The sequence below is a fragment of the Larimichthys crocea genome, chromosome XV (genome assembly GCF_000972845.2).
Source record: "Larimichthys crocea isolate SSNF chromosome XV, L_crocea_2.0, whole genome shotgun sequence".
Taxonomy (NCBI): Eukaryota; Metazoa; Chordata; class Actinopteri; family Sciaenidae; genus Larimichthys; species Larimichthys crocea.
In genome coordinates, this window is record NC_040025.1 from 1,655,022 (window position 1) to 1,668,142 (window position 13,121).

At 40.3% G+C, this 13,121-nt stretch overlaps 1 protein-coding gene across 1 annotated transcript; it reads left to right on the forward strand.

The window, feature by feature from the left end:
* Positions 1-1,019: 1,019 nt before the first annotated feature.
* Positions 1,020-12,405, forward strand: fam131c (family with sequence similarity 131 member C). Its single transcript, XM_010741168.3, has 6 exons — positions 1,020-1,277; positions 2,832-2,896; positions 4,534-4,618; positions 9,383-9,619; positions 9,866-9,955; positions 11,787-12,405. The coding sequence occupies exons 1-6, from the start codon at positions 1,247-1,249 to the stop codon at positions 12,056-12,058; spliced, it is 780 nt and encodes a 259-aa protein (XP_010739470.1). The 5' UTR covers positions 1,020-1,246; the 3' UTR covers positions 12,059-12,405.
* The last annotated feature ends 716 nt before the right edge of the window (positions 12,406-13,121 follow it).

Below are 13,121 nucleotides of genomic sequence, written 5' to 3' on the forward strand. Positions count from 1 at the left end.
AGTGAGGAGAAGTATTAAAATCAGGAGTATAAATACCTTGACGGAAGCCTTAATCAACACACCACGCAGCTCTTTGTAACTGAACAGAGTGTTCTTTGAATGTTGATGTCAGCGTGTGGTGTTTTGCTTGCTTTATCAGCGCTATCCTCCCCTGTCCATCAAATAATACTTCTTTGTTTTCTTTCTCTGGACAAAAGAAAAGCTTTAAAAAAAATTTAATAATTATGGAGCAGCTTGGTTGCCATGACAACAGGATTTTCCCCCCATAATGGAGGCATGAGCACTGTTAGAGCAGGTGGTGTCAGCAAAGTCCTGGTTACATTCCCCAAGCATTTGTACCAGAAGAACAAACACAGACAACAGAAGCCGTGCAAAGAATGTTATGTCTGATTGTCTCATTACAGGATACGTGTGTGTACAAATTCAGCAGAAACCTCATAGAAAGCAGAAAAGCAGATATCACTCATTTATCATGCCCGTACAGTAAATGTGAAAAAATGTAATTACTTAGTGTTGAAACTCACACTCACACTGTAAACTGTAATCTCAGCAGTACATGAGACTAGTACAGAAGCTAGGTATCAAACTTTAAACATGTTTATAAAAAATAATAATAAAAATAAAATTCCTCTTTAGAAAACATACACATAGAGAAACTCAGACATACAGACAGACAAAACACACTAAGTATGGTCGACAGATAAATAGCTAGCTAGAACATAGTACTTAATGTCAGTGAAATGACAGTCAGGTCCAATTTGGGGGGGAAATAATTTTCAATTACACATTAATTTTGAGGAAAATGTTTTATAATTTTTCATGTGAAGTATTTAAAATACTATAATTTTAGCTAGATAGACAGACAGACAGACAGTCAGACAGACAGTGAGAGTGTCCTATATACAGTAGGATGGAGAAGAAGAATAGAGTAGGAGGAGAATAGAAGAAATAGAGGGGAGGGGATTCAAAATCGTCAGCAAACAGGCTTTCATGCTTTCTCCCAGACTCTCTCTCTCCTCTCTGTGTGTCCCCCCTCCCCATACTGTCTGTCTGGCTCTCTCACCTCTCTCTCCTCCTATGCATCAGCTGGCATCCGCTCTCTACTTTCCCCCTTGCCTCAGTTCCTCACTTCTCTCTTCTCCTCTGATACGTCTGTCTCTTTTTCTCCCCTTCTTCCACTCTTTCACCCACTCCTCATCCTCAAGCCACCATGGTGAACAGATAACCGCCCGGCCGTCCTGCGACCATGGGTGCCTGCCTCTGCAAAGGTCACAAAGGTCAGTGAGCCCGAGTCCACCTGTTTGTGTGTCCAACGTCTGTGTGTCTGTTTGACAGTTGGATGAACCTGCAGGAAGTGTTGACAGCTGCCAACAAACATTCGAGGAGCACAACTGTTGTCAGAAAGTTACATCACGTTTTCGAGGGATAGCTGTGTGTGAGAGAATGTAGTAAAGACACCCCTGAGGTGTGTTGACAACAGATATGGAAGGTAAGCCCTCCTCACATATTTAGCCTGACAGCATGACATGAATCCATCATTGGCATTAGCATGAAATTCTGCCATGCAAGCAGTCATCCGAAAAACTTATTTTAATTTTCTCTTTCACAGCCACGCTTGATCCGAGTGAATCCGTGAAGATTGCTTTAGAAACAAGACTTGGGGGCGGGAGGTTGATTAGAGGGATTGTGAGGTTCAGAAAAGGACAGCAGTGGCTTTAGGATATGACAGCTTCATCCGAAGCTCATATCTGACTTGTCGTGACTCGAAGATGTGACTTGGGTTGCAATTTTTCTCTCTCATATTTGCTCTCTGTGGAAATGAGGCACATCACTGTTACATCTCAAAAGCTGTCCGGATAAAGCTTGCTGGCCTCTTTTATAGGAAAAACAAAATTACTCATTTGTTCTGTCAAAACAAAATAAAATAAAAAGCAGATTTCGGGGTGAGCCGGCTTTCTCTACTGCCTCCAAATGACAACATCTACTTGTTATTTTGTCAGTGCACGACATTTAACATCACATCACATCCTCACACATTATTTTCAGCCTGGATGTGTGATGCAGTCTGACAGTGAGACAAAGTCTGCTATTGTTCACAAAGGATCCCATTTAACAAGCTGGAGGGTATTGAGCGCAGTGTTTTCAAGCTGGGGAGAAAGAAGGAAGGCAGATGTGAGGCTCCAGACAAACAGATAAGAGAACAGCAGGAGTGTGAACGTGTGTGTGTGTGTGTGTGTGTGTGTGTGTGTGTGTGTGTGTGTGTGTGAGAGAGAGAGAGTGAGAGATAGAGAGAGAGAGAGAGAGAGAGAGAGAGAGAGAGAGAGAGAGAGAGAGAGAGAGTCAGTCAGGGTGGGATTTAACCCCTCAAGGACAGTGGATTGGTTTAGGAACCATGATGGGTTTCTTGACCTGCTAATAACATCTGATGATGTTTCTATAGCGACAGCAAATCGTCTTGACGACACCACCCAGGGGAAATCCCAAGTGTGTGTTTGTATTCCTGCATGTGTGCATGCATGTATGCATGTATGTGTACCCACTGGCCTTTCTTATAATGTTAATTATCCATGGCTCTAAACTGCACTTCATTTCCCTCATCACTATCAATTATAAAGCAAATATGCAGAGAGACTCCAGTCAAACGACCCTTTGAGGATTCAATACTCTCTCTCTCTGTGCCTCTCATTCATTATATATAAGGTTTACCTGACCCCTAGCCCCTGGAGACAACTGGGTTTTGGCTTTGTATAGCATGACCCCTGCCTGGAAACACACACACAAAAGAAAACCACACACATAGAACAAGTGTTTATGTGTGTGATCCACCACAGAGCTCCATCATGCCATGACAACACTGCAGGACCGGACTGAGGAGGGTCAGCCATCCTCTGTCAAGGTGAGTAAATGCCCTCACTTTTGCCTTGTAGGTTTTGGCTTGATTTCGGCCTGTTCAGTGTGTCACAATCCATACAGACGTGAAAATATGTTTTTCTGTGATTTGGGTAAGATGACCCTTTAAGTGTTTGTCAGCACAGTTCTGCTGATTGAAAAGGAGTGAAATAAGCATTATGTTTAATGGAGTGTTGTCAACATTAACATCTCACTTCAAAATTATCTATCATTTTTTTTACGTAATTGCTAATTATTTGTGAGTTTCAACAAATTAGAAATTTTCCGTCTATGATATGTTTATTGCACAATGACATAAGTGAGGCTGTACGCAGGAAGACCGGGTCCATTTTATGGTTAATGTCTCGTTCACACATAACATGTTCACATGTTAACAGGCTCCATCACTCTCTCCATGCAGGCGTCTGGGGTGAAACTTCCTGCTTTTTATTATATATATATATATATATATATATATACTTACAACAACTTACAAAACAATTACAGTTACAGACTGTTTTGTATTCACAGGTTTATATCTAGGTAACTCATGCTGCTGTACTTGCACAGCTATTAGCAAAAGAAACTTGGATGTACTGCCAATGAAAGACTGAGATAATTCAGTTTGGAATTATTACAGGTTATTAAAGTAAGATATGTTTGGACATGTCGGTAAATACTGAGCATCAAATCACATTTATACTCAGCCTTTTTAAAACCTTTTTATTTGCCCATACAAGCAACTTTTAAAGCATTACAAATAAAATAAATGTTAAACTGCCAAACACCGTCTTATTATTGTTACTTAATGATACATTTACAGATTTAATGATATTAAATAACAATTGTAAAACATTTAAGAATAATTTATTTTGCTCAATAAAAAGAGTTGTTTCTCAGATCTCACGGAATTGGAAAGACCTATTTGGTTTTGCACCGACCACACATCTGGCAATGAAGCAGCAGTCCACTGATGTGAAAAACAGAAAGGTCATGCATTTACCCGTAGAGATCTTGCAGCTTTCCCACTTTGCTCATTTTATAGTCACAAAACTTTTGTGCAGAATTTTATCGTCCTAATAACTGGTTTCCAACAGTTTGAATTGGAAACATGCTCCCTGCACTAATGTATAAGCATGAACTTATCTGTGAACCCATTTGGTTTGCAGCATATTTGAAAGACCAAGAATACTAAAACCCAGAGAAATCTATTTGAAGTGCAGTTCCCGTTTCCATCCTGATTACAGCTACTTCGGGTGTAAATGGCATACGGGTTAGTGTTTAAAATACCCTACTTTGATCGCAGTTCGTTCAGTCTGAGTGCGCATGCTGCAGGATTTCCATAAATACTGCCTGTTTTTGTCATTATCGCCACTTTTCCTTGAGAGTGAAAAAAAGCGGGAACTGTGTGGATTGAGTCATCGCAGACAAGATGACAGAGAAGAATATATACAAATGTGCTGGTGTGTGTGTTTGTATGTCCAATGTATGTGTGTATGTGCTGTTTTTTTTCATTCTCTGGCTTTTTGTATGCCTAAAACAGTCATACGAAGTGTTACCTGCTCCTCTGTGAGCTGAAAAATCTCTCTTTTCACCTTAAATCGATGATAAAGAGTGTGTGATATTCTCCCTCTCATTGTGCAGGATGGTCAGAATCCCTCCTACGGCGGTGTTGCAGATAAAACCGGCGGTTATGACATCGGTGAGCTGGCCACCTCCTCTTTGATGGGTGAGTTGAACACACAAACACACACAAACATAAACAGGTCTAGTTCATATTGTTGAGTTAAGCATATGAGACTGAAAAAAAAAGCAAGGTGGGAATTGCATTAGTAACCATGGGAGGTTAGTAATGTAATTTCCCTGCTCCTTTTGTGCCCTTTCTCTCCCACACACGCTGTAAGACCAATATACCCAGACAGACATGAGTAAATAATCCTGTCAAAGTACACACACATTTCCTTCCCCTATCTGACTTTATTCTCTACTTTTGAATCTAGCTTCCTCTTCTCTTCATGGTGCTGCCTCCTACTCTTTTTCATCCTCATCCCGTGTCTGTTCTGCCTCATCTCGACTGCCTTCTGCAGGAGGTTAATTATCTGAGCTAATGTGTTATGCCTTGCTGAACTTTCCCCAGTGAAAGCTCTTTTATGACCCTGCCAGTATAATTATGAATATGTTAGATAAATACAGACATTCCAGGCAAGATGGCTGAGAAGCTGACACCTGCTTGGGGAGTGACAGACTTAGTCCACTCAAAAAATAAAAGAAGCTTTTTATCATTCACTGAGACTTGTTAGTCATCACTGAGAGAGCACGATCTGTCGAGTTGGGTAGTCACAAAGTGCAACTGACAACCCAACTGCTCAAATTAGATCATACAGCACAGACTCAAATATTATTGCACAAACATAATCATATTCAGAGAGATATCATGCAGACACTGTTGCTGCTTTTCATCTTTTTGTATGATGTTGTTTGATATATCGGTTTTATTAACACTTAATGGCTAAGGCCTGCTAGCGGCACAGAGGAACTGAACTGTTTATTAGATACCACGTTGGACCAAGCGATCATATAAGGTTCTCAGGAAAGAGTGTGTGCTTCATGTTTAGTGTTAATTGCAAATGATAGCATGTTAACATACTAAACTAAGATGATGGAAACATGGTAAACAATTCACCTACTTCACAGTGCTTTATAGAATCACTATGAAACAACTCTCACTGCATTTGATACAGTCAAAATGACGACATACACTGACCAAACACTTGGTAATGGATCGGTTAAATCTAAGACCACCATCAAAGTTGTTGTCTTACCACCTTATTGTTATTGCTTTTATGTCAAGACTTCTGTCTTAATAGGTTGATATTGTGTTGAGTAATCTACTTCAACCATCTCTACTGCTCAGCAGTTTTAATGGTCTGCCACTGTTTTTTCACCCTGGTCACCGCTGCAGCTTTGATTCTTTTTGTTATTGTTTCAATCCACCACTGCTTCAAATCAACCATTAACATCAAATTAGAGTGCTTATTAATTGTACCCCCATTATGATGTGATTAAATGTTATTTCTAGAATAATTCCCACGTTGGCTTTAAAATAACAGCTCTGAAACCTCCTACAGGCTTTATAACACCCCCAATGTTTGTTCATCTGTCTGTGTTTGTTCATCCACTGTTTCCTCATAACATACAGCAGGGAGTCAAGCTTCACGTAAGGCAATAAACGCCTATTTTTGTAAAGGCACATATTTCTGACCCTGATTACTTGATTAAACTTGTACCTCTGTTTAATGTAGCGTTATGATAAATAAATCTGAAAAATCAAATCATTTTTTGTAAATTTAGTTCTGATGTGATGTGTAGACAAGTTTGTCAGCTTTGATTAATAAATATTTAAGTTAAGTTTGGCAAGAATTACATTACGGCCATTCGATTCTCACAGATTTTCAGAAAACTTTTTTTTGTGATAAATTGATACGACTTTCGATGTCAAAATGTTGATGCCACAGTAAGGAGTATCCAGTACTTGTTCTGCATAGACCCCTACTTTAAAGCTGATGTAATCAATATGTTTATGTTAATCATGTTAATATATATGTGTTATATTAATGACCTGACTTTTAAATTCTCCTGAACTCTCTAGAAGGGTTGAGTGTCTTTAAGCTCATCGTTTTGGCATTCCTGCCTTTACAACAACTTTACTTTTGGTTCAGTGTCAGTGACTCTCATCAAACTAATTTCCAGACAAAAGAAGGCATCTGTTTTCAGCAAAAAGCTTAGATAAACCGACTGTATGCTACCTGCTCAGCACCAAACAGCAGGCAGACTAGCAAATGAACATGTGGCACATTTAGCAGCTAATGAGTCTATGGAAAATATTGGATGTACATTTGCCAGGTGGCCAGAAACACGACACAAAATGAACGCTGACGAAGCTCTGTATCTGCTGGTGTAAATAGGTAGCTGTTAACAAATGTCTCGCAGTAAGTTTGCCTTATCAACTTTATAATATGATAATCTGTCAGTGTTGTGTTTATAACCCCCCCAAATGGGGCAAACTGGGCAAACTTATGAAAATATTTTGTTGTCACACACAATGCTAATAATATATATAATATATATACATATATTTGAAATAAAATCCAATGTAAGAACACCATCAATCCTGGAAACATACATCTCAGTCACACACAGTCAGTATCCCCATACAACATTTCAGTGTTTTTCAGCCACCTCAGGTGCTGACAGTGACTTGCAGTGTGGATAGTAAGCTCAAAATATACAATTTAAAAACAAGTGGAAGTTTCCTGCACTCATAATTTTAATAGATGCAAGCATAGCTTCCTCTCCATCAACCACCATAACAGAGCGTCATAACAGTGTCGTCGCAGTGTGAACGCAGGGTGAGACAGCAGTGGGTGTTACAGAGCGCAACAAGACAAGAGTCTCTAGGTGTGAGCTCAAATGAATAACATGTCGTGATGTTTTCCTTGGTTTCAATTAGCACATGCTGCCAACTCTCTTGGTTCCTTTCTTTTATTAAACTGTACCTGTTTCTCTAATTCTGCTCCTTTCTCTAATTCTCTGAGCTTGTAATCCTCTTTCCCTCATTTATTTTTTGTTCTGCTTTCTTTTTGCTTCCTGATTTAACATTTCCTCCTTGTCCTCTTTCCCTGCCTTTGCTTTTTTAACCTTTCCTTTTGTGTCCTTTCACATCTCTTTAATTTGCCTGTTCTGCAGTATGACCTCGGTTTGCTGTCACATTCACTTCAGCTCTGAATTTCCCCTGGACCTTTCTACCTGTGTCTCTTGTGATTAAAGGGAATTAAGGCTTCTGTGTAGTTTTGCCCAGTGATTCTACAGGTTATAAATAACATATTAGTGTAGAGATAGGGAGGGACACAGCACCTCTAATAGATACCAAGTGACAAGAGTCCATTTAGGGCAAGCAACAGAACTGGAGATGTCAGGGTTGGAGTTAAGATTTATTTAAGGCTCCACACCTAACTTAAAACTTGAAAACAACATGTATGTACATCTGTATGTTTCAAGTTTTTACCTGGTAAAAATGATGATGCATACTGCACATAGGTGGGTTGATCTGTTGCTATCTAGTTTGCAGCTAATGTCTAGTTTGTACATTGGCTGTTTGGAGTGAATCAAAACTGACAGCACAAATGGTCACAGCAGTCAATCTCAGGAAATTGAGCCAAGGCAAAAAATTTGCTCCGCTTTCTGTCTGTAGACAGTTTTAGACATATTTGCATCTAAAGGACTTGGTCTCTATCCTGTGTAAAATAGCTTGCGATTTCCTTGTAAAGGCTTGTGACTTGACTTTTTGACTTTCGCAAAACTCCAAAAGAAGCTTTAATCAGGCCCCTAGTTATTGTTTTTACTCACAAACTCGTATCCGTGACGTCACCCAAAGGTTTCTTGAGAGCCATTTTGAAGAGTGTGGTGGCTGTGTCCGCCCTTACCAGATAATCTAAAAAGCTGAATGACGCCTGGGTGCTCAAGCAAACCATCTTTAACGGGACCCACCTGTCAATCAAAGCAGCCATGCCAATGATTATGCATAACTTTAAGCCTTAATATAATATGAACAGATGAGTTCTATAAAAATTCACTCTCAGTACAGTTGTCATGGACAGAGACATTACCTATAGAGCTGTGAAGTTGAACATTTTAACATGGTGGCTTATGGGGACTGACTCGTTCCGTAGCTAGACTCAAGTGGGCGTTTGAGGAACTGTAGTTTTTGGCTTAACTGTACAGCCACATTGCTGTTGCTGCTTGGTTTCACTTGAAATGTAAATAGTTGTAAATGGAAATTTAAATTTGTGTGAATGGTAAAAATAGCATAAAACCCCAATAATTTGTTTGTGTCATGTTGTGAATGGACTGTACTTTGTACGCCTAGTCTTCTGACCACTCAAAGCACTGTTATACTTCATATTTCATTCACCCATTCACATACATTCATACACTGATGGCATTAGCTACCATACAAGCTCTTCAAACTGCTCATCAGTTTGAAGAGCTAACCATTCATACAGGCACAGCCTTCAGGAGCAATTTGGGGTTCGGTATCTTGTATCTAGTATCTTGCCCAATGCAGACTGGAGGGGATCGAACTGCTGATCTCCTGATTAGTGGACGACCTGCTCTACCTCCGAGCCACAGCTGCCCTCAATGTGAACAACAGTTATACTTCTCTCTCCAAAATCACCTTGGGTGCTGTTATGCTCTCATTTTCAATCTTCTTGCAGCTCTGCATCAGAAATTATTTCACAATGCCCTAACCCTTATTGTGGCATTCTCTTCCTTTCAATCAACTACTGTACAATTTATTGTAGCCTAACATATCTTTTCTTCAAATTACCTCCTTCTTTTATCTGCTACCACACATCAAGTGTTTTCAGACTGGCAACCTTTGATCTAATCCACTTTATCAAGATGTATGTGTCTTTCTCCTACCCTTATTTAGGTTTGGTGGCCACGATAAAGGAGCATATCACCAAGCCGACAGCAATGGCCCAGGGGCGGGTTGCTCACCTGATTGAGTGGAAGGGCTGGGGTGGAGGTGGCGAGGCCAGAGGAGGTTGGAGCGGGGCCTGGGGTAAAGGAGGTGGAGGATGGGGTGGGGTGGGTGCCGAGCTGCAGGAGGATGAACAATTCTACTCCCAGATGACAGACGAGATCAAGGAAGCTCGCTTCGCGGCAGGTGAGACAGAAAGATGAACTTAATTCAAGACAAACAAGATGTGGTCAATGGAGATGAAGTGACGCTCAGATGCCTCTGGGCATTGTTTTTGTTCGACAGGCTAGCGCAGGGGCGAGCATCTACAAAAATCAATAGCCATCATGATGCCCCATGACAGTGACTCAAATATAGTGCACAAAAACAACAGGCGGGCGACTTCTGTGAAAAGCGGCATAAAATTAGCTTGTCTGTCTTTTTGCTTCACAGGTGTAGCAGAGCAGTTTGCCCTGGCTGAGGCATCAATGAATGTGTGGTCCATGAACGACAGCTTGGAGCAGCCTTCCACCAGCTTGCAAGGTTTGATCACGTGTCTACAATTTCTCTTTTATTGTACTGCAAAGTTTGCAGATCCATTGTGTCTGAATACAAGAAAAAAGATCAAAACAATGAGGTAATAAGTCATTCATTCTGTAATAGTCTCTTCTTTAATGTCTTTTCTTTAATGTTGATGATGGATTTTTGAGACCAATAAGACAGAATTAATTCCTGTTTCTCAGTGTTATTACTATTTTATATATGACATGCAAATGTATGATATGTTAATTAATATAATTTGCATGATTGCATACTTGTCATCGTCATTTCATCTTGAAAATAATGACTGCAATCCAATCAACTTCACACCTTAGCTCAATGCTAACATGCTGCTATACGTGCAGTACATGCAGTAAGAGTCTCTTTCAAGGTGACTGAAAGAATCTAATTTAATTCATTTTTTTAACCCCACAAGACTTTTTTACATTACATTGCATTTAGCAGACGCTTTTATCCAAAGCGACTTAAGGACATAAGCTGAGAAAGGTGTAAAGGAGCACAGAGTAGTTGTTAGTTTTGTTAGTTTTGTTAGGCAGGGAAGCATTCTCGAAACAGAAAGGTTTTTACAAGTTTTTTAAAGGTAGAAAGGGATGTTGCTGTTCTAGTAGCCATTGGTACGTTATTCCACCATTTGGGGACGACCACAGAGAAGAGTTTAGAGTGACCTCGCTTTGCAAGAGGCAAGGGTACAACTAGATGGTTTGTATGAGCGGAGCGTAACGCCCTGGTCGGGACGTGAGCCTTTAGTAAGACGCTGAGATAGGCAGGGGCAGATCCTGAGATGGTTTTGTAGGCTAGCGTCAGAGCTTTGTGTTTACTTTCTCTGCCATAGTTAGATATATAAGTAGACATTCAGCATGAATTTTTGTTTTAACACAGCTAATCAACATGCTGAGGTGTCAGATGGCACAAAGGCTTGCAAGTCATAAATATAGAAATGGTTTGCATGTGTTATTCATTTCTCATGGTTCACCTTCCATCCCAAGGTGAACACAGCACAAGTGCAGTTTAATGTCCTAAAATGGCCACCATATGGGAAAGATACCCTTAGGTAATAACATTTAATTTCCTTTGACAACTCCCTCAGGTCTTTGCTTTGGTCATGTACAAGTGGTCAGGATTTTTTTCTGATTTGTTTTTAAATTCCTGTCCTGTGTAACAAGTGCATGAATTGGAGCTTACCAGAAGAAGACTGGTACATCTTATATTTGCCCATATTGAGCCTTGTTGTGTACTTGCCCCTTGTGACCCCTGACTAAAAACTTACCGACCTTAAATGTATCAAGCTTGATGAAGGGAATTCACTGCATTTAATTATTCCAGTAAGTCTTTGCACATATGCTCCTCACAAATTTGCATATATTTTCAGACAGAAATAGCTTTCACATGTCATATGTTATCAGAGATAAATGCTGTGCTCGGGCCGGCATTTAGCTCAGTTGGTAGAGCATCCTCCCCATGTGCGAAGGCTCAGTCCTTGCTGTGGAAGCCCAGGGTTTGAATCCGATCTCTCTCTCCCCACATTCCTGTCACTCCACAAGCTGTCTCTATCAAAAATAAAGCTTGAAAAGGCCAAAAAAAAAGAGATAAATGCTGTGCAGCAGCTGGTTCAAACTAATGGCACCATTTTTATCCATTTCAAGCATTATGTGTTTGTGTAGTATTGCTATAATATACCACACTGAAGAGCTACAGCTTTTAAAAATCTCTACAACCTGAGAGGACTCAGCTGTAGCTGCAGAGGCTGTCACTGTCTTTGTCTTCTTCAAATCAATGTTTTCAACGAGCTGATCGTGTCATTATCCCTCCTCAGCTACACAAAGTCACTTCTTGTCTCAGTTTCTGCTGGACGGTGGAAGCGTCAGTGTTCCCCAGCACCTGTACAGCATCCATGCCCAGACTTATGGCAACAACAGGGTGGCCCACCTGTTCCCCCCGCCAGTGGTTAACTCCATTTCCCCGACGTCCAACACTCAGCAGGAGGGAGATCATCCCTTCGAGGACAGGAGCACTGCAACTGCAGAGGCTGCTGTCCGGCACGTAGACAGCAGCTCGCTATCCGAGGATGATGTTTTTTATAACTAGGAAAAGAATCTTGTTTGAAATCCTCTAAATTCCTCTCACTGAGAGGACTTGAGCCTCAACCACCAGCAATGACAGTATCAGCAATGGTACAAGAAATAAAGGTAGACATCTGTGAGATATCTCAAGAGAGTTCTCCAAATGACTTCATTGGAAAGGTCTAAGATCTGGGCTTCAGATACAAAGACTCCAAATTGTTTTTCTCCCAGGTTGAGGTATATACTTTTGTGAATGTACATAGTTCCCCTGTTACATTTAAATTTTGTATTCACTGTACATTACACATTTTCATATTATATGTAGAACTGAACTGTGACGAGTCAAACAATACCGGTGTAAATATCTTGTTATAAAACGATCGATTTGAATATTTGTGCTGTATAAGTTTGTCCTGTTCTGTTTTTACTGAACTGAACTGATGAATTTGGTTAAGGGACAACAACGTAAAGGCAGTCTGAGTGAGAAGAGAAAATGTTTTGAAAGAAATTGAAAATGTATCTTCTTTGAGAGAAGAAAAAGTCTATTGTAAAGAACCATCTATCTGTCTGAGTCCCATCTATGATTAGCTATTATTCACACTTTTCTGTATGAAAGTGATGGGGGCAGGGAAGCAGTGCAGGGAGGAGACGAGTGTAGTCTGCGTGCATGTGGTCCCTGTGTATTTCTGCATGTATGTCAGTACATTTGTGTGTTGGTGAGTGAGAGCTGTTTGGAGAGTGTTAGCGGTACCTGTCATGCTGTTCTTTTAGCACCAAGTTAGACAAAACGAAGCTGTGCCATGTGGTACTGTTTCCCTCTTTTGTTTACTCTGAATAGTGTCCAATTGATTAGATAAAAACCAAAAGCTGTCCACGGCTAGTATGAGCACCTCCATCATGAAACAAAGCAGAACAATCTGCTGATTTGAGGTCTAATTAGTTCTACAGTGCAACAACAGCAGCTGTAGCAGCTTTGCTCTTTGCTCAAACACTCTGACAGGCTGAAAGTTATTGTGTCTTGTTGGTCTAAAGGTTTAAGGTGCCAGAGGAATACTGTAAGATCTATCATCATTAATCAATATAGTCTG

Coding starts and splice junctions, on each gene's coding strand:
- fam131c (XM_010741168.3), top strand. CDS start 1,247: ATGGGTGCCTGCCTCTGCAAAGGTCACAAAG. Junction 1,278..2,831: donor CCTCTGCAAAGGTCACAAAG/GTCAGTGAGCCC, acceptor GATCCACCACAG/AGCTCCATCATGCCATGACA. Junction 9,620..9,865: donor GGAAGCTCGCTTCGCGGCAG/GTGAGACAGAAA, acceptor TTTGCTTCACAG/GTGTAGCAGAGCAGTTTGCC.